General features: G+C 41.9%; 2 protein-coding genes across 13 annotated transcripts in view; one reads left to right on the forward strand and one right to left on the reverse strand.

The window, feature by feature from the left end:
• LOC120956599 (dual specificity calcium/calmodulin-dependent 3',5'-cyclic nucleotide phosphodiesterase 1-like) overlaps nucleotides 1-21,214 on the forward strand; it is a 267,302-nt gene that overhangs the window by 218,005 nt on the left and 28,083 nt on the right. For 11 of the 12 annotated variants that reach the window (XM_040378213.2, XM_040378217.2, XM_040378218.2 and 8 more), the window contains 3 exons: nucleotides 6,944-7,403; nucleotides 7,660-7,773; nucleotides 10,407-10,661. In XM_040378213.2, the coding sequence (XP_040234147.2) occupies nucleotides 6,944-7,403; nucleotides 7,660-7,773; nucleotides 10,407-10,661 (829 nt within the window). The remainder of the gene's footprint in view (nucleotides 1-6,943; nucleotides 7,404-7,659; nucleotides 7,774-10,406; nucleotides 10,662-21,214) is intronic. The other variant, XM_040378214.2, reaches the window with a different exon arrangement.
• Nucleotides 1-21,214, reverse strand: part of LOC120956600 (maltase 2-like) — a 63,561-nt gene that overhangs the window by 28,310 nt on the left and 14,037 nt on the right. The gene's annotated exons all lie outside the window — the stretch shown is intronic.

The following is a 21,214-nucleotide window of genomic DNA, read 5'->3' on the forward strand; positions in this document are numbered from 1 at the left end:
GCAATCTACGCTGTTCAAACTCTATAAACTGACATCTATCCAACAGATCACTACGCCAGGCTATTTTTGTACCTGTATAGTCATGGCCGACATAGTGGTCCACTTGGTTTAGTGGTCCATCGCTTTCCAATATGTTTGGGTTCCATGCTCATCAAGCAGCACTGACTATCGTGAAACAATAAGTCAGGGTAATCAATATAAAGCCTAACCCCTTACTATGGTTGTTGTGCTTAATAGTAAGGAAACAAGTCAGTGCATGTAGATGATCGCCTTCTAGTCTTGAAAGCACTCTCAAATGTACCGTCTTTTAGTTTTATGCAAGATTATTCAAGATAGTGCTGGTGAGATTTTGTCTACAAATTTGATCATTATGAAGTCGGAGTAAAAAGGTGCTCTATTGTTATAGGTTGAGAATAAACAGCCATAGCTACTACTAAACAACTAAAAGGCTACTAAACGAAACTAAAAGGCTACTAAACGAAACTAAACATTTTTTTCAACGTATTCTGGACGAACTGACCATACTAGTTAAATAATATTTGCTTTCCTAAATAAATAAATATTTGCTTTCCTGAATATTTCTACGACCTGTATGGTAACTCTAAAACGCTGACAATAACAATCAAAATAGAATATAAACAATAATAAATGTATAATTAATCTATAATCAAACTTCCTCTAAACTACTACATAAGTTTTATTAAAATTTGCTCGTGAATATGACAAGCTTACGACCAAATTTTGTACAAAACAGCAAATAAAATCTTTGCTTTTAATCGCGATTTTAAAAGCATTTTGAATTTTAAAATTTTGGTCAAACCATTAGATTTCAGTAAATTGCTTCTTTTAGGAAAGATTTAGGAAAGACAGAACCTTTGTTGCGTCGGTTAGAATTAAAAACAAATTAATATAACTATTCAATCAGAACTCCCTCCACAACGCTTTAATAAGCTATGAGTCAAACAGAAAAACGTTTCATGCAAAATAACCTGAATGAAAAATATCCTTAAAATCGTACTTTAATGCTTCCTACTTTCAATCTCACGACGATGGTTTTTAAGTAACTTACTTACTTCTACATCACTACAACTGCTTTGGCCTGCCTCAGGAGTGTCCGCCTTCGCTTTCGTCTGCCAATCCGTTATTCTGGCCTTCATGGCGGACATCTTCACGCCATCTTACCACATCAATTTGGGCCTATCACACCTCCTCTGTCCTTGTGGACAGCTTAATAAGACTTTACGCTGAGGGCTGAGTCGTCGCTTTCCATGCGTACAACATAGTCACCCACCAAAGCCTGGCGAGCTTGATACGCTGCACGATAGTGAGGTCGTCGTGCAGCTCGTGTAGAGCCCGTCGTTATAACAGCTCCTCCATTGAGCCAAGAATCCTTCTGAGCATCGTCCTCTCGAACGCGGCTAAGAGGGTCAGATTTCAACAGTGTTCATGTCTCAGAGGCGTATGCGAGAACCAGTACTATATAGGTGGTTTATAGTCCCAGCTTTGAGGTGAACTGAATTTTCAACCTATAGAATGACTGGTGTCAGCCAGCTTCCATGGTGTTATCGTTGCTGACCTTTGACCCGAGATAGGTGAATTTTGGGACAGTTTCAAAAGAACGTCCACCTATCCGTACGTCACGCCTTCGTAGGTTTGGATCATTTATTGGTAGGGCCGCTCATGATACCACCATCAGTTTGGTCTTTGCCTCGTTTATCTGCAGTCCGATATTCTCTGCTACCAGCTACGATGTCTTAGAAGGCTTCTGCTAGATAGGAGAGCTGCAGATCAATGATGGTTAAATCATCAGCGTATGCCAGGATCTGGGTTGACTTATATAAAATGGTCCCCAAAGTCTCCACCCTCGAGTCCTGAATGGCCGTTTCTAGCCCCAAGTTTAACAGGATACAGACAAGCCCGTCCCCCTGGCGCAGACCTTTGATGGTAGCAAAAGGTCCTGAGATTTTTACATCCACCTTCACCTGGAAAGTGACGTTGATCATAGTCAATCTAAACAGTCATCTGGTTTTTGACTGGAGCAAACCCCACAAATACAAGAATGGACATCATGCTATGCATGAACAAATCACTCTCAGTGCTATGTTTCAATGGCATACCCTGAGAGACCGAAATAGCATTTAAAATGTAACTCAATCACGAATGATAGCATGACATGACAATACTACATGTTTTATGTCATATAAATAATCATTTTTGCTCTTGTTATTCAATTGTTGATACCTGGAAGCTAGTTGACTCAGCCCCCAGATAGTGTAATGATACACCATTTGTTAATTTAAACATACTTCCCCATTTGAGCAATCAACATGTCAAACGTTATAAATGATTAACCATACACCCAACGCTTTCTCCTCCTCCTTTTGTGTGTATCTTACAAAATTATTCCAAACATTACCCATTCTTGCACGCATCCTAGTGCGTCACAATGCAAGTACGAGTGCAGCTGTGCAAAATCAACACCACTCAATTAAACCCATTTCACTTCGCCCACCACGGAAGCGCTCCGACGCTTGTGCAGCTTATGCACGTACGGTGCCAGCTAATGAAAAGCTACCACTCACACTGCCGCCGCAGCTGTTTGCCCAAGCTGCACACAGGCAGGAAAAAGCTTCTCCAGCATTGTCTTGCCACCCGGTTACACTAGGCACAAGCCTGCCTGTAAAGTGATATTCATTTCAATTAAGTACACTCTTTCACCTCTTCCAGCCCGGCGTGCGTTGCGTTGGTTGAACCTTGTTGTTGTCGAGCTCGAGTGCTCGAGTGTTCCAGATAGGTTGCCGGATCTTCCATATCAGGCTAGCCCGCACGCAACTGCTAATCGGGGTGGATCGATATGCAAAAAGGGGAGGAGGGATGGTTGTATCTAATGCATTTCACCTTCAAGCAGATGCACAATACGTTGGACCTAAACCTTACCACAAACAACGAACCACACGCGCCACAGGCTGCAGTGCAGTCGGTCTCACCTCCCCCGGAGCCATCCATGGGTTCAGGAGCAGCGGTTTGCTTGTGTCCGTACGTACGTGTAGCGTGCCAAAAGTCAAAAGCAGACGACCAACACAATGCTAATCTCGGGCTCGGCTAGCTTTCTTACCGAATTGTGGCCAGCTACTAAGCTTCCGGGCCGGCCGGAAGGTATTCACGCGTGCACTAATGAAAGAGGATGTAATCAAGGGAAAATGTTTCCAGCCCGGAGCACCACAAAGCGGCATTTCTCATGCAGCAGGATGGTGCAGCTTCTCAGCAAGGGTTCTGACCGTCGGGGTATAGGGATTATTGAGAATTTTGCTCCAGGGGTTCTGGCGCCAGAAGAAGCTTAAGCTCTTGGCCTGTTATGAGTGTGTCTGATCGAGGCAATCAAAAGGTAAAGCTCACAGAAAGGTTAAGAACAGACCGACCATATGACACGATGAAGGGATAATACACAGTGGATAGTACATATTTTTCAACGTATTCGTTTGATTAAATTTCCTGCTGCAGTAATATGGGACTGCATCATGGAATGATATGTTTGATGTTTTCTAGTGATATCCTCGGCAAGAGGAACCACAACAAACAGGGCCTACCTCAGCCAAGTAATGTAATATTTCTCCTTTCAAACTTTAGATTTTAAATCTATTATGCTAAAAGCAATACAAAATATTCATACTACGATCTAAAATAACTCAAATGTCTTAAACAATTCTACAATTTCTTCTTCTTCTTCTTCTTTGGCTCAACAACCGATGTCGGTCAAGGCCTGCCTGTACCCTCTTGTGGGCTTGGCTTTCAGTGACTAATTGATTCGCCCCCATAGCAGGATAGTCAATCCTACGTATGGCGGCGCGATCTATTTGGGGATTGAACCCATGACGGGCATGTTGTTAAGTCGTACGAGTTGACGACTGTACTACGAGACCGGCTCCAATTCCGGTTGAATTCTACAATTTATGCAACTTAAAAATGCAAACCAACAAAATTAGGCGTTAAGTTAATATTCCTATTTTCTACACCAAATTCTTTGATATTATTGCAGATTAAATACACTAAAATATCATCCAAAGTTTGCACAATTCTATTCATATTGATAACGAAATAATGAACAATGAATGAACTACGAAATAGTATTTAACAGACAAAAGATACTACAACCGGTAATGCTTCGTACGGGCGCAGTATTACACAGGTTTACCCATTTCTTCAATATGGCAAATACATGCAAACCACATACACTAACCAAATATACCACCCAGCGCTAACGAACCGTACCTGTAACTTCATTTACGACGGTGTTGTTTTTCAGAATCATAATCAAAAGCTCAACGATAGGAGTACTAATTGAAATTGGTCTCGTCGTTTTGTGTACGGTTCTGGCAGTGTGGTGGTTTTCCATTTCATGCAATTTCTATTGTAAAACTCAAACTAACAACAAGCTCAACAGAAAAATGTTTTCATAAAATTTACAACAAATAAACCGTTAAATACACAGTACAGCACAAACCCCGCATTAAAACCACCATCCATGGTCATCGCAGCGGAAATATGAGCTCCCACGAACAGTAGCGGTATTGCTATGAGCGGCATGCAAACTCAAACCCCAAACCCAAAGCACATAATGTACCGGCACACGTCGGATTAACTTACAATTCCGGGCGATCCTGGGCTTTATGGTCACACAGCATCGTCAACAACAGTGGGAAGGTTGGTTGGTTTAGCTTTGTGCTGCCCTTCCCCGAACCCGAAAGCGAACGTGTGGTTTTTGCGATGGAAATGCATTCGGATCAGAACATGCGTAAACGAAACCACCAGGCAGAGTTTGCAAATTGAAATCCGTGGTTACCGGTCCCGGGTTTCAGCCATCCCTTCCTGCTCTCGGCGTTCCTTGGCACATTGAAACCGATCGCTGTACATTGGAAGCAGTGTTTGAATGCAAAAATAATACTCCTTTCTCGGTGGTTGTATCGGTCGACTGTAATTTCCGACTCCGGGTTTATTATGGACTCAAAACTGAAACTGACCAGCTTTGTTGTTTGTTGCATTTTGCATTATTATATTGAACAGGTTTAAAAGACAGTTTAAAATAACATTATAAATAGTGTGTTGTTCTGTACTTTGTTGACTGTAACAGTTTCATGAAATATTTCAGGGTTTGAAAATATTTCATGTTGAATAATAAACCCCAAAATAGATATCCATCACTATTGATTTACCATTGTTTGGTAAGCTTTTTGGTTGCCAAATAATATGGTTCCCCGTGAGGTCCATCCAATCATGTTCCACACGCGCTCCGTAATCTGACACAGAAGCAACACTCAAACTCATAATTATACCTCCATTCAGCACTGTCAAAGCAATGGGAGGTTGCGCTGCCTAATCAACAATTAATTAGTGTGTATCTGGCAAAACTCCCCCTTCTTCTACTTCTCTTCCAAACAACTATGACGCCACCAGCAAGCCAAGGGAAGGGACCAAAGCAGACCAAGGTCGCAAGGAAACATTCACAGCCAGAAAATGGGTACACCAGGCGCCGCATCGAATGGAATGGTCGGAAGACAGTTGACTTTTTGCGTAATTGATCGTTAACCTTCATCGGCAGACCAACTGACCGGCAATCGTTTGAAACCCGGGACCCGGGCGTCTCCATCACCACCACAGTGCCGCTGGTAATGATGGCTGTGCGACATTATAAAAGTTTGCCGGCATCATCAACCGAACCACCGAGCTCAATGAAGCGCACGACATTTAGCACCAGGAGTAGGACACAAACGGTAGAATGATGTAATGCGAAGGGAGGGTCCGGGAGGGGGGTCACCTATTGCAAGTGAAGTGTTGCTTGAAAAGAGTGAAGGTTCATTTATTTTATTCCTAGAAACAGGTTTCTAGGATGACCATTGTCAGATGACAATGGAGTTTGTGGAAGTGTTGCAAAAGATCTTTAAGCTCACTATAAAAAATAATCATTCATTTCCATTCAATCCAATATTATTCTTTGCTCTATTATTATTCTTAGTATCATCATCTACATCAGTCCTCTCCAACCTTTCAAAGATCACTTAGTTTTGCGTACATATTGTCTGCAACCCCCATTTACTGAGGATATATTTTTTGTAGACTTATTCCAAAACTTCTAATATGGTTAGTTCATATTAAAGACATGCTGCCTGTTGAAAATAAAAACTTGATTGTGAGGAAACAATTGTACAATAAGTATTTTAACAAACTTTTGATTTGAAAAATAAATTCTTTAGTGGACCACGTCTGTTCACGCCATAGACCTCAAGTGGTCCGCGGATCACATGCCAAAGACTACTAATTTACATACCTTTTTAAAGGTTTTTTTTCTGTAATGAGAAAACGTTCAAAACAACAACAACCTTCAGTATTATTTGTTCAATTAACAACATTAATAAGCAATTAATATTAATTATTTCGAAACAATTCGTTCATCAACTGAACAATATTCAAACTAGCAAAATATCTTTCATCAATACGATCGACGATTTCACAGATCTACTTTTATATTGTTCTTCATGGTTTTCCTTTTTTCATAGAAATCTGCCTCTTAACTAGGCTTCACTGATATCGCTTTGCTACGTAATGGAGGCGCCTGGTTTTTTGTCCCTCTAAGGATATTTTCGTTGCAAGTTTGCAGTAGTAAAGCACCAGGCGCCTCCATCTGTATATTGATTTAGGATAGTTTTCTGCCAAGTCATTGCTGAAAAAATAAACAAAGAAAAACTCTAAAAAGAAATATAACTCAATAAAAATACATCCTTTTAAAGTTAAATGAACGTTTCATTTGTAAGAATGTCTTCTGTACCGTGTGCTGTTTAATTCTCAATGACACATAATTTATTATCAATTATGCCCATTTTCTTCAAACACATCGAACCCTCCCAACTAATGGCCACTGTCTTTTTCCTCTCTTCTCTTCTACTTCCAGAGCAAGGAAGTCTTACAATCGTACGGCGAACCAATAGTAGAAAAAACACAAACATCCAGCAGCAGCTCCAGTATCAGGAAGCGCTAGACGAATCAGAGTACCAGCAGCAGCCACCATACGGTAACGATTCCTACGCTGAAGGTAGTGGTGGTGGAAGAGGAGGAGGAGGAGGCGGAGGAGGAGGAGGGGGAGGCGAAGGTGGCGAAGGTGGCGGTGCCGGTGCCAGTTCGGAGGCCGAGTACGGTCAGCACCATCCGCCCCTGTCCGAGTCGGAGCTCGCCTTCGTCAACAGCCAGCTAAGTCGGGAGCTCGAGAGCATGCAACCGACGTCCGGGACCGTGAGTGTCGTCGCGAACCGTACCGAATCGACGACCGGGGATGAGCTGGACAATGTGGACCTAGCAACGGACAACCTGCCGGCTGTCGATACACCAGATGCATGTGATAAAGCCGCAGTCAGGTAAGTCGAATCGTTTTGCAATACATTTTGAACTGTGAGTGCTTTGGACAATATGGCCTTATTTGTTCGTTGTATTTGTTCTCGATTCTCGTCATTTGAAAAGAAAAAAAACAACTCAAACGTTTTCATGCAGACCTAAAAATAATAGAAACAAATACTGCACAAGAACAATCATTCTCAGCACATATCTGCAATACGGTAGCGTATCTAATCGCCATTAGTAACATTCAATTTTCCTCCTTGCGCTCTCTTCCAGACTACGATGTCTGCTGCGGCAGCTGCAGCGCGGCGAAATTTCCGCCGAGCTGCTGCAGAAAAACCTTCATTACGCCGCGCGCGTACTTGAAGCCGTTTTTATCGACGAGACAAAGTAAGTATAAGACCATCATCCGCCGACTACCAAACTCTACAGCCGTCACGTGTCACACGCCACGGTCGAATGGTTGTTGTATGAAGCGCCACCAAATAGTTGCAAAAGATAAAAAAAAAACAAAGTCCAAAAGGATGTATTTTGTCTACCCTTTCGCAATAGAGCGAGTTTCCATTTTTTTTTTCAGGAGATATTTATCCCTAACATGTAATTTCCATTTAAATGATCAAACTAGACCAGCTCAAGTTAGTTGAACTTTGGTTTACAGTCTACCGTTGAATCAACCTAACATATACTCCTCACCCAATCATGCTAAAACGTACGGCAATCGTTCCAAAAGCGAGCAGAAACAAGTTCTCCACCAACGATGGTTCAATGTACAATGAATTTGCAAACGACAACGCTAACTCAAACGCAAAAAGCAATTGTTTGTGGAACAGATTATGCAACTTAACAGCAGGACCACCAACGCTCGGGGAAGCAAATCATGTCACTTACTTCAGTGCTTGGCGTTTATGTATATATTAGCTTAACAACCTTGTAGCTCAAAATCAGACTAGATTCATCACCTCTCAGCCTTCCCGCCGCTTCCTTGCAGCTCGGAGTGCGTGCCTGGTAATCAAATTTACGCGCCACATGAATTTTGTTAATGGTGCGCGTTTTGCAAAATCCAATTTTCGCGTCCCCTTGGCTAGATTTTATCATCTTCCCGGGCAGACAAACACCAGACACAATCCGGGAGGCTTTATCTATCGTGCATTACAGCTGGCAGGATATTCTAAGGATAAAAAAGAGCACACACACTCACACACACACAGTACTATGTTCACACACAATACAGCATCGTCAGCTAGAGCTTTCGTAAAATTAATGACACAGCACGGCTAATTCCCTTAGCCGAGGCTTTACCACTGACATCCACACACACATAGACAGACACGTTCACCAAGACAAACCAGAAATAGCAGTGCATTAGGATTGGTAGAATCCACTTCAATTTGATAAGTAAATATCACCATCAATCCCTATGATTCCGTGAGGTCCGGGAGCCGCAGGCAGTAGGCGACGAACGTCGATAAAAATACCCCCAACCTGAACGACACACAGAAAACATACGGCCAAGCGACGGCCAAGGTGGAGGGTGAATCCATTTGCGATTGCGTTTGTCCTTGCATGGCTCACGCACACGCACGGATGGTGGAGGAGAAACGGTCTGGTTTTCTGAAGACCAGAGAGGAAGAATCATTGGTTCGCAGCATGCAATTTCTCCGATCCTCTGCCTCCGGTCGGACGGACGCGCAACAAAGAGAACAATCCAATTTCTGTTGAAACAATTTTAACATCCACCTACCCGACGTTTGGTCGATGCTTGTTCGCTGGATGCTGTAATGTAATGTAATTTTACCTTAACGCAAAGCTTGTTCCCTCCCAGCGGATTTCGTACCCTAGCCTGGTGATGGTTTGGGAGGCAAATGCTGGCAAAGTTGACAGACAGGACACTGTCGGTGTTCGCTCGTTGGTCCGATTTGTCGTCACCGGTTACGAAATGGGGAAGCATTTATTTTCATTTAAAAATCATTCTCTCTAACTGTTATTGTTTCATTCGCTTCTTCTGCTCGAGCACTTGGTGAGGAGCACATGCGAGCTCCATTCGAGCAGAGAGGAATAAAGAGGTCAGCAGTCAGATCACTTGCGCAGCATGTCTTTTTCTGCTGCTTCGTTTAGCTTTTTAACGTGCAAATTGCAGTGTAATGTATGTGCGATTTCATGTTTCAGCTCATATGCATGCTGAAAAGCTTTAGTTTCAGAAGAAAAACGTTTCGATCCGATAATAAATCAGTGGGAAATCGTACGTAAGTAAAAGTGATAATAAAGTCAGTAAAGGGGTGTGAAAAATTTTTAATTTATTTATTTTAAGAGCTTTCGAAAGTATTGATTCGATAACGATTGAATAATCAAGCTTATTGTTTGACAAAATAATTCGGTAAATATTTACCTTTAGGTTCAGCAACGGAAACTACAAACCAATGTACAGAAACCTGAAGCATCTTTCTTTGCAAGAATGTGTAACGCTTTTTTGGAACGATTGCCTGTCTAGCTGCTAGATTATATTTCCTTTTACAATTTACATCGATTAAGAAGAAAAATCCCAACATAAGCTAATAATCCAGCACTTGGGAGTGAAATATTTTCATCATCTTTAATACCCTTCCGGTAATACAAAACAAAACAAAATCAACAAACAAAAGGAACTCGTATGAGATTAAAATACGTTACCGTTGATCACAATACATCCTTTTTTCCATCCAGAACACTGACACAACGGCGCACCGATATGGTATAAACACGTTGCTAATCAAAATTGAACTATTTTTTATCCAAACAAACAATCCCAAACCCGTCTAAAAATCCACTCTTTACCCGTCCGCCAACTATTCGAATCGAAAATGAAACACAATTTCGGTTGCGGGTAACACACTAACACAAACCATCGCTGCTGAAAACTCACTCCGAAAACGATGCCTCCCAATGGTGAATGGGTTTCTTTTTGTTATGTAAAAAATGTGAACATTAAAATTGTGACCTCTTGTAACCATCGCTCCGAATCATCACCCCTTGTACACACACGACAGTCAAGATGGTGGTGCCGGAGGAGGAGGAGGAGGTGGCAGCGGTGGTGGTGGTGGCGGTGCTACTGGTGGCGGTAGTGCAGGAGGCACTGGTTGTAGTGGCTCCGCGGCAGCGCACGGCAACGCAAGCAGCAAGGAGCCGCACCGGGGGGCGACAACGTCCGCGCCACCGACGCACGGTGGTCCGACGGGACCGCCGGCCAGCAAGGGGGTCATACAGAGGCGACGCTTGCGGGCTCCAGTGTGGGCTCGGTCCATGTACGAAACGGCAATACGAATACGAACAAGTTTATCTTCTCTCTTAACCCTATTTCTGTTATTAAGTCCTTAATCTTTTGTTCTTGCGTTATGTAGTGACTCTCCTTTATATTTTGTTTTTTATCTGACTAACCCTGTTTTTGTTTTCAATTAACACTATTTTTACGGCCATTCCCTATCACATTTTCTTAAATCATTCACTGCACCCTGAAGACTACTAAAAGATTCCCCATTGCTAGTAATAATCGACTTCAGTACGACCAGCGCCATCTAGATGACGCTTTATGAACCTTAAAAAAGGAATGACAAACCTTCCCTTTACCTGTACTCCCTAGTTTCCCCTAGATCGTTAAAAGACCTGACGGTACGACAACCACCTTGCTCATGACTGAAACTTTATGCATCGTTTTATCATCCATTTATGTTCAGTTGCGTGAAATAGTTCCGACTACTTCCGGTGTTGCCTTTATGATGCGCACACCGCGATACAAATACCGCGGTCCATCCGTCTTACAACATTTCCATTTTTATAACCAATCCCAACGAAGAGATTAATCCTTAAATCAAAATAGAGGAAAGAAAAAAAATCCCTCCGAGACGCTACCAGTTGTAAAAGTTTTAATTAATCTGGAAATGTCATCATCCTGTGACTTCTTCCGTGCCCCCGGAAGCATACCTTGAGCTACCTGCATACTGTCTCATTTGCTACCTTTTTATCTTTCTCGTTTCCAAGGCAATAAAGAGGCCACCAAGGACTTTGATTCTCTCTCTTTTTTTTTTTTTGCTCATCCACTCATTTACGATATCTTTGCTGTGTCAACATCTTTTGTTGATCCTTGCAGCTGGGGAAAAGATTTGTTACAACTTTCGGTTGCTATGCGCAAAAAGTGGGGTAGCTTCGCCTACTAGATGGGATCAACCTCCAGACGATAGAGCTCCGATAAAGCTTTGCGGGAAATGAATGAAAGACCTTTTCGCTCTTGAAACTTGGGTCCTTTGAGGTTTTGTAAAGAATGGATAGCTGAGGTGAGAATTGGGGCTGGGGAAAAGTTTTACCGACACAAAACGCAACCTTTTCCTTTTATTCCCTTCCCAACGGAGGGGGGGGGTGGATTTTACATTATTATTATTTAAATTCTAAAGGGCCGATAAATGGGGTCTAGGCTATGTAACATTTTGTGATATGTTTTTTTTATTAATTTTAATTACTTTTTACGCCGAAGGGTGTCCCCAACAGACAGCTAGGTAGCACTTTAAAAATTCCAAATTTAATTAAAGTAAAAGTCTCCATTCTTGAAACTTACTTCTATAAAACCTAAAAATAGGCCAAGCTTTTTGTCACTGATTTCAACTAGATTATAGACAAACCACCATAAAAGGTTAAAAAGGTCACAGCGTGCTCAAGCCAATGAAGTATTAAGATGTGTGAGTGTCTACATCTGCTGCCATCAATCAGAACGCTGAATAAATCTTCATCATGCTTAACTGACAAGCCTGCGGAATGATCTTTCCACAACATCTTGTATTCAATCAATTACATAAAACACAAACATGGTTCTTGAATCGGTTTACCCACAAATAAAAGGTTCATACACGTTGGGCCCGTTTAGAGACAATCATACAGCGACACATTTCCATCTTGAAATTGGGTTGGGAAACCCACAACTCTCCTTTCAATCCTGCGGGCGATCGAAATTCAAAACTCACTTCACTTCTTCGTAATCGAAAGCAAATATCGAATCCCATCACCGGAGGCGAGAGCGAAATCCCTCCACACGAAAACACCCGAAACAGAGTGAAGTGAATTAAATTTAACTTCTTAATGAAGTGTGATTGGTTTTATTTCGGACGGGATGAGACCCTCAGTGAAAGCCTCAAAGCCTCGGAAGAAAGGTTGCGAAAGCGAACAATACAACATACATTTAACAGCGGTCGCCAGTGGCCGGTACTCCGACGCAACACACACACACACACACACACACACACACACACACACACACACACACACACACACACACACACACTGGTGGTATTTAATTTGTTTTTGCAGGGAAACGTGATGGAAGAAAGCTATCGAGCGCCTCGAAAGCCTCGAGTTATGCACTCCCGCCCGCCTGTTTCTCGAACATTTTCGTTTGCTTCACAAAAACAACTTTTCTTCCCCTTTTTCCCATTCTCTTTAGTCCCTTCCATCGGCACAAATATCATCCGATCGGGTACGCGCGTGGCCTGAGCGCCCCAAACGCATCAACGAAAGGTTACGTCGAACCGTTGGCCAGGTCTGTTTTAACTTCCGTTCCTGACCTTCGTGTAGCGTTGCGTTGCAAACCGTTTGTGAACTGAGCTACGAACGATTTGCTACTGAAAAAGAACCCAACCCCGAGGACAAGGGTTTGCTATCAGCAGTGCAAAACGGCTATCGATGTTATGCTTTGGTTGTTGTTGAAACTTGTTGGGATCCAATCATTTGTGACAGCTTCAAATGAAGTTCCCGAAAACCAAATCAATCTACTGATTGGTGATTACACGCTACATAATTCGTTTACTCGTTTGTTCACACAAATTTAGTTCCTGTATCACCAACGATAAAGGCTGTCTTGTAATTCAAAATTTGTACCACCACCATTTGTACCTGTTCGATTAAATCGACAGCATTTCCGTACATTTAATATCATTAAATAACATCATAAATTTTCAATCAATCAATTTATCTGTATAAATGTGCGTGAGTGTTTTGTCTGTATTTGTTAGACCGCAATTGATGCAATGTCGATTTATAGCTCGGACCTTCGGATTGGAAAACAAACATAAATCGAAATGCTTGACGTGGTCCATTTTCGTTTACCTCCCTACCATTAATTCCCGCTACACTTGATGTTTGACATTTCGCCCTTTGCCGGCCACAGAATGCACCACCATCATTTCGAAATGCACAACATTTTCATTCCATTATGTAGTGTGCACTCTCTCTCTCGCTCTAGCTCTAAATGCATTTCAACCAGTGCGCCCACCAGCGATAAGCATCGGCACGCCAGCCAGTTTACAGGCTATCGAACCGTTGAAGCCTCCGCACAAATCCAATCAAATAGTAGTACACCCACTTGCACACACATACGAGTACTCACACACACACACACACACACACACACACACACAAACAAAAACAAAGCCATACAAAATGGCTAAGCGCAAACACCGCAAACGTTCCAACGTCCTTGGGCACAATTTTCGGGACGGAGGGAAACTTTCGGTGCAAATATTTACACTCCGGTGGCTTCCCCACGGCCGTAATTTATGCCAGCGGTGGTACGGACGCTGGCGAGCTTAATGCAGTGGACTGGATGCGGGTGTTGATGGTCAGCCACAGTCCTACATTCTGCGGGATGGGCTAGAATAATAGAGATGTATGCATTTTATACATGCACAGACCCCGGGGGCGCTGGGCTGGATGGTTTTCGGGTTTGGTGTGGAGTATACTGCTGCCTCTATTAAAAGCTACTCGAGCGTACATTCATTGTTAATCGCTAAATGATAAGTTGCGAGATGAGCTCTATGATGCTTTAAAAGAGTAGGAATGACAGGTGCTGGTGTCGTACTCTATTTTTACTGAAATTATTTGAAGAATTATTTCATCCATAATGATTCCCGGATTTCTATGTGACTGTCTGTGCTTATAAATGTTATATTTATTCACTTGCTTTCAATAACTTTAAATATGTGATAAGAGGTAACGACCACGGCCTTAATAACATAGGTCCAAATCTAGTTTTTTATCGCAAATTTCATGTACTAAATGAAACGGGTAAGCGTGAACCAAACAATTATGAAAAAAGAATATCTCTTGTTTTTACATTGATTTTTTTTTTAATTTGTAGCCTATACGAGCTTAAAATCTATGTTTTACAAAGCAAAATCGTTGACAGAAAAACATAGAAACCTACCATAATTCCCTCAACTTTTGAGTTTGAATCAAAAATTAAGGTTAAAGTGTCAAATAATCAACAAACATTTCGCAAAACCTTCCGGCGCTCGGCCACCAAATGTTGCACTAACACCACTGCAACCATATTTCCCCACGTGCGCTACTGTTAGCTCTTCAGCAATACCCCAATAAAGTGTATGGCAGCAACGCAAATGTTAGTTCTCTCGATACGATCGCTTTCCACACAAATGGGAACAAATTGGCAGCTGCCCCAATAGCCGTTAGTTATTGTTAGTTGCAGTATGCAGTTGCAAAATGCACAGAAAGCTTCACCCGCTATTGGACCCGTTTTTTTATGGTTCTTCCGAATGGCGCACACTATTAATGTAGCGGATCATCGCTTTCACCGACTAAGTGCCTCAATTCATAACAATTATCCAGCTTGTTTTCGACGGATCTGTGCTACAACAGTGGTCCCTTTGCTCCGTTTCTTATATTCACATTTTGATAAACAAACAAGCAGAGCGCACACGCACGCAGGAAAACACAGCATTACGCAAACGAGCCGTATAACATTTTCGCTAAATCTGTTCACGCGGGCATGATGGTGCACAAAATGCAGCATACGTGAAAAAAGCATAAACCCATTACCCATTAATAACATCCATTTGTCGCACGGGGGGCTCAAATTGTTGTCGTAAAAATAAATCGCGCATCAAACGAGGTTGTTTTGGACGTCACGGGCGGTGCTCAATTTTTGAGTGCGTGTGCGTGTGTGTGTGATCATAAAGCAGGAGTGACTTATTCCCGGCACGAGTGTACCCCCGTGTCTAGCCAATTGGCCAGTGGGCAGTTTGCGTCATTCCGACAATAATCATAATCATGGTAAGCGTTTTGCCATTTCATCATTTTCCATTTCTCTCCTTGAAGCTCCAAACGGTCCAAACATCCACTCACTGATGTTAAAAATATCCTATTTTTTGGCTGCAATGGGGAATCTATGCAGCCAGACTCTCATTACTCTTAATTGGTCCTTTTGCCCGCGGCTGAATTTGGAACAAAATAAGCTTCATCTTCGGGCTGGAACACAGGCAAGATTACCGACTTCTCGAAACACGGGCTTAACTCAGCACAAACAGCAGCCCTGCGCCTACAAAATAAAGTGATTTCTCAGGAAATAATTCAATAACAAGCCGGACTTGGACAGACACTCTTCTATGACGGGTTTTCGTTTTTGTCGAAAATAAAAATAAAACAGCTATAGAACATGAACAATACGAAACCAACGACTACCAATTAAGTAATTGGTATTGCTCCTTTCTATATTCAACCATACAATTGGCAGTGCAACTAATATGGCAAAGTTTTGATGGATAATGAAAATATGTTCACATTCCCAGCTCCACTCTCACTTACGCTTGGCCTAGAAATAGGATCGTATTTATTCACCTCTGATCCTTTACAGATCATTTATTGCCTTGTATATTGCATTTATTGCTCCATATTATTGCTATTTTGGGTTGCTTTGGAGATTTGTTAGCTGCCAAAAGTAGAGTCAAATACCAATCCTTGTTGAAAGCCACCTCAGCTAAAACATTAATGAGTTTATGCACCACAGTAAATTTGTGAAAAGGCACACGCTAGAAAATGTTTTCGAACCCTTATCGTTTTTCTTATCAATAAAAAAGGCAGCAATGATTTGCATTTGAGTGAAGCAAAAAATGGGGGACCCAAACTCATTACATTCACCAAAAGGCATAACCCGAACCCATTGTAGCTTTATACGAACCAATCCCATAACTTTTAATTGCTGGCATCGAAATAAATCATAACTCTTTAGATTACTTTTTCTGATAATATGTTTATTGCTCGGCTGGATGGGCGAAGGCACACAAGAAGAAAGCAAACGTAAATGATCAAAGCACTAACACTTCGCAAAGAGCGAGTTAAACAAAATCTGCAATCAAAAACAAAACGAACGTTTGTATACTTGGAAGGATTGCAAATCAAATGAAACTGCCGATGGTGGTTTTAATTTGATTCGGTTCGGAATTTGTTTTCCTTTTTTTATGTTATGTTTTTGTTTTTGTAGTAGTTTGTTGGGTTTGTTTAAACCTAATTTAGACTTCACGGAGTGGGTGAAGTGTAAATTTCTTCAAATGAATCATGCCGAATTACTTCAAACCGAACCGAATTTATAAGTGTAATCCCATTTCTTTAAGAAACAATTCATCGCAGTTAACTTCTTAGAAAATGAGCCAACCGATCACAACACAAACTTCCCAAAAGAAGCTTAAAAAAACCTCAATCCAATAGCAAATGGCCGCTTCCTGCAGCCATTAACTTTCCATCGTTCTATGGAAACATACCAATGCTACTTTTTATGCTGAATGATGATGCTGTTATCTCTCTTAGTATTTTCGCTTTGATTCACTTACTTCTTTCTCCCCAGTTTAAAAACGTTTCGCATCCATCAATTCCATTGGATCCCGGATCTATCGAAATCCCGTTGGCGAAGATGATTTAATTTAGATTCCGGAAATGGGTTTAGCTGCCCCTCGGAGTAACCACCGGACGAAGCTATCCATGTTTAACTGTCCACGTAAAAAGCGTTCGAACGGGAAAGGAGATGACACAGAAAGAGCTCCAAATCAGATACATTTTTACTCCTTCGCCGTTATACGAGCTACTTCAGTATAAGGTAGCAGCTGTGGAAGATGGATTTGTAGCGTTTTTTTTTTTTGCAGGATTCGTTGATGATGCAGATGCGATTGTGCATTGCTTTCTGCATCAACAGCAATTGGTTTCGTACAAATTGCAGTTTGCATAAAGTTCTTGTCATATCTTCATGGATGAAAGGTTTTTTTTAAATGGAAAAGTAATGTACAAATTGGTTTTTGATTTGCAATTCAGTTTACAGTTGAATTGCATAGGGAAAAAACTTTGAATTTAATATCCCAATCATGCTTTGTGAATAGCAATGGAAACTAATATCAGGCGTCAAATCTAGTAGAAGCGTAATGACAGTTTGATTGGCTGTTTTGAAGTTTTTTTTTCTGCCAAACACACAGCAAACATCTCAACAGCTGACAATCATTCGACCGTTTCGATTGAAATGTTAGTGAAATTTCAGTCTAATATGGCAATAGCAAAAAATGCAATTATTTGCTAAAAAGATGCTGCTAAAGTAAGAGCAAATTTAAAATGCCTATTCACTAATTTCAATCGGTCATTCGTTGGTATAAAAGCATTTACTATTGCTCAAACGGCGAAGGTCGAGGTGCGACATAATACAAATGAGCTTTTTAGCTTACGGCATAATTCATCCGCTAGACATAATAAGGTTTAAATTTGAAGCTTTACAAAGTTATATTAATCACAAATGGAGAATACTTGTCCCAGCTTTTGGCAGAACTCCTCTTCTTAAGATTTTAGTCAAACGCATTAGGAAAAGGATGAGCTACCATGCGCCTCCATTAAAAACATTCCGGTATAACCCAGGGTCCGATACAACATTTATTTCTCACAGCATGTATAGCTATTTCAACTGACTCTTTAGTTTGTACTTTCCACTTGAAGGACAATTTTTACCATCAGCGAAATAAATCCCTAATCTAAACGGTAAACTACAGCTGCAGCGTCCTTAACTCAGTCACCACGTGTTATATCCACGCCCTTCGACCCGTTCTTAACACGTCAGTCACATCACATACACCCATACACTGGGCTTTCTCTCTCTCTCTTTAACCTCCCTCGTTACAACAAATGAAGGTGAAATTCTCCCATGTGACACTGCTTTCGATTATCCGTTTTGCCATATACCAATCCGAACAGCCAAGTACCTTTCGCCTGCACTACACCTTTCCGTAAAAAAAAACACCAATCCTCCCGTCAGAAAACGCCTCAGCTGCATTCACTTCACTTCCGCTATTTCCGCATGAATTACTGCACATTCCGGTAGCGGTGCCGGTGCCACCGTATTGCCAACCGTAGTGCAAATAGTGGCAGCACCCAGTCCCAGGCATGGAATCAAGCATTCTGTTTGACTTGTCAACCGGCAGCCTGATCGGGGCGCACTCGCACAAAAAGACACGGAAGAAAATTGTATTATAAAAGGAAGCTCAAACTCGATGCCGGAAAATAGCTGCACGCTAGTTTGTAACGAGCTGCAATGTAGCCATGTGCCGTACCTGAGCCGTTTCTCTACATGTACAGCTTTGCTTTAGGTGGTGAAAGCAACTTAAAAAAAAAACAGCAAACAAAAGTCACCAAGCGAGCTCCCTTAAATCTTCCACACTGCTCGAAGAGAAATAAATCCACGGCACTTACATAATTTTCCATCATATCCGGCACGGATATTTTATAACTTGCCGTAAATGGATAGTGTACACGGTGGAGAGAAAAAAATAGAATGTAGAACGGTAGTACATCCCCACAAAAATGTACAGTACAAGCATTAGACAGGGACAAAACAAAACTGCAAACCTCCCTTTCTTGTGGAAAAATGCATTTAAACAGGGCAAGGGCTTGACATGGCGAAATGAATTAATTCAATCCCGATTGCAAACGGTGCTACTCCCACAATTTTCGTGTTCGAATTATGCAAGCAGGTGTTTTTGGTTTGTTTTATTCTCTCTGTCCCTTTGTTTTTAACTGCAAGTTAAGCATTCCATTACAAAGTCAATTTTACCGGCAAAATGCCTCTTATGGTGATTTGTCGAGAGTTGCAAATGCAAATATGCACACTTCAGCTGATAGTTCAAAATAAAATGCAATTGAATATAAAACGAGCTAAAATTCAATTTCAATTCAATTACAGTTAAATGTTTGATGATGCGTAAAAAAACAGAAATAATGCCAATTATTGATTGAATTTCACTTACTTAAACATTTGTACAGTTGTTGGATGAACAGAACGTTCTGTAACGTTAACGAAATAATTATGACAAATTCGATTGCCCACACAAACAGTTCCTGGAACACTATTTGAAGGATTTCCTACCATACGATCCATTTCGTATGGAACCACTCCTAATTACACTCCTGCACACTCAGCAACTATTGCTCGCTCTGTACTACGGTGGTAAAAAACGTGGTGGGTGGCCTGGGGGGACCGAAATAGCTATTTCTATGCTCAGCTATTTCTCACGAAAGCTGCACAGAAGCTCGAAAGCAAAAGGCAAATATTTGTTTGTTTGTTTATTTCGTTTGCTTTAGCCCCGGCTGCTCCGGCACGTAGCATGGCAGAGTGTAGTGTTTTTTTTCCTATTGGATTTCTCCAACTCGTCCTACCGTACGGTGGCAGTTCGTGCATCAAGCATACCCGAACGGGCTTAGCCAGCAAACGGTGCGGTAGTGTAGCGCGCGCGCTAAGAGCTGTCGCCTAATTGCACACTCGACACCGTGGTATTAAATGAAGAGCCAGAAGGCAAGGGGAGGGGGGGAGGGGAAAAAATGGGGCACACCAACTAAACCGTTCGGTAGAAGGGTTGATTAATTTCTCCCGATAGCAAATAGCGTTGCTAGTGTCTGGTTTTGACCTTTTTCGCTCTCTTTTTCGCTCTCTTTATTTACCTTTCGATTTCGATTGCGCCCTCCGATTTTTACACACTTTTTCATTGCTGCTGATGAGCAGACGCTTCTTCCTTCTTCTTTTTTTTTTGCGTGCACTTGAACCGTTGTAATTGTCTTAAATCATCCGGTTCAGTCCCTGCCGGTAGTGGGATGGATACAAAAAAGCAAAAGGAAAAACTGAACCAGTACCGCAGCACGACTTTGCTCCGGTGTTGCGTTTTAATTGAGAATCAATTAGAGCCCGACACGACACGATCCGACATCCGTACATCCTGCTCTACAGACAGGCTACAGGTGTAATTTGTTCCCTTTTTTATGTTTGCCTGGTATGCTTGGTTTTTGGTTCTTTCTTACAGAACATGGTGTTCTTCTATTAAAGGATCAAGCGCAACACAACGACTCAATGGAAAGAAATATGAGTGCTCTCTGTCTGGCTCATCTTTGAATGTGGTATTGTCCTCGTCAACTTCGTATTGTTTTATTAATATTACTACCATGAGAACACTCCTTTTACACCGCCTCCAACAAAAATCGATTGCATTGCATGACTCACCGAAGATTCGGCTAGCTTGGCGTCTCATAATTACAGTGTTTGCTAGTGTTTTCATTCCACCTACCAAACACACCGCCTCAACACGAACCAATCGAATGTAATTACACCCGACAAGACAAGCCGCTTTCTTTCCGGAGCGACGTTTAGTCATCCGTCGAACGTTCCAAGCGCGAGGCGGTTTTTCATCTTCACTCCATGAGTGGTGGAACGGCTGTAAAATCCATCCACTTACCGGAAGTATTGCTATTGTGTGTGCTACAGTGCTACAACCTGCTTGATGAGCTTTCGCACATGACGGGAGCTTTTGTGTGTGTGAACTGTGTGCACGATTTTCATGCCATGTTTAGACGACGCGAACATACGGCCCACCGGCAGGAGAAAGGATTTTCCTCCTCGTCTACGCTAACGGCAGCAGTGACAATCACGTCAAGCGTTTCGTCCACGACGAAGCGTCGCCAGCCGGGGCCAGCGTTTTGCCACGAGCACTGCCGCTCGGTTGCAATC

Source organism: Anopheles coluzzii, chromosome 3 (assembly GCF_943734685.1).
Source record: "Anopheles coluzzii chromosome 3, AcolN3, whole genome shotgun sequence".
NCBI lineage: Eukaryota > Metazoa > Arthropoda > Insecta > Diptera > Culicidae > Anopheles > Anopheles coluzzii.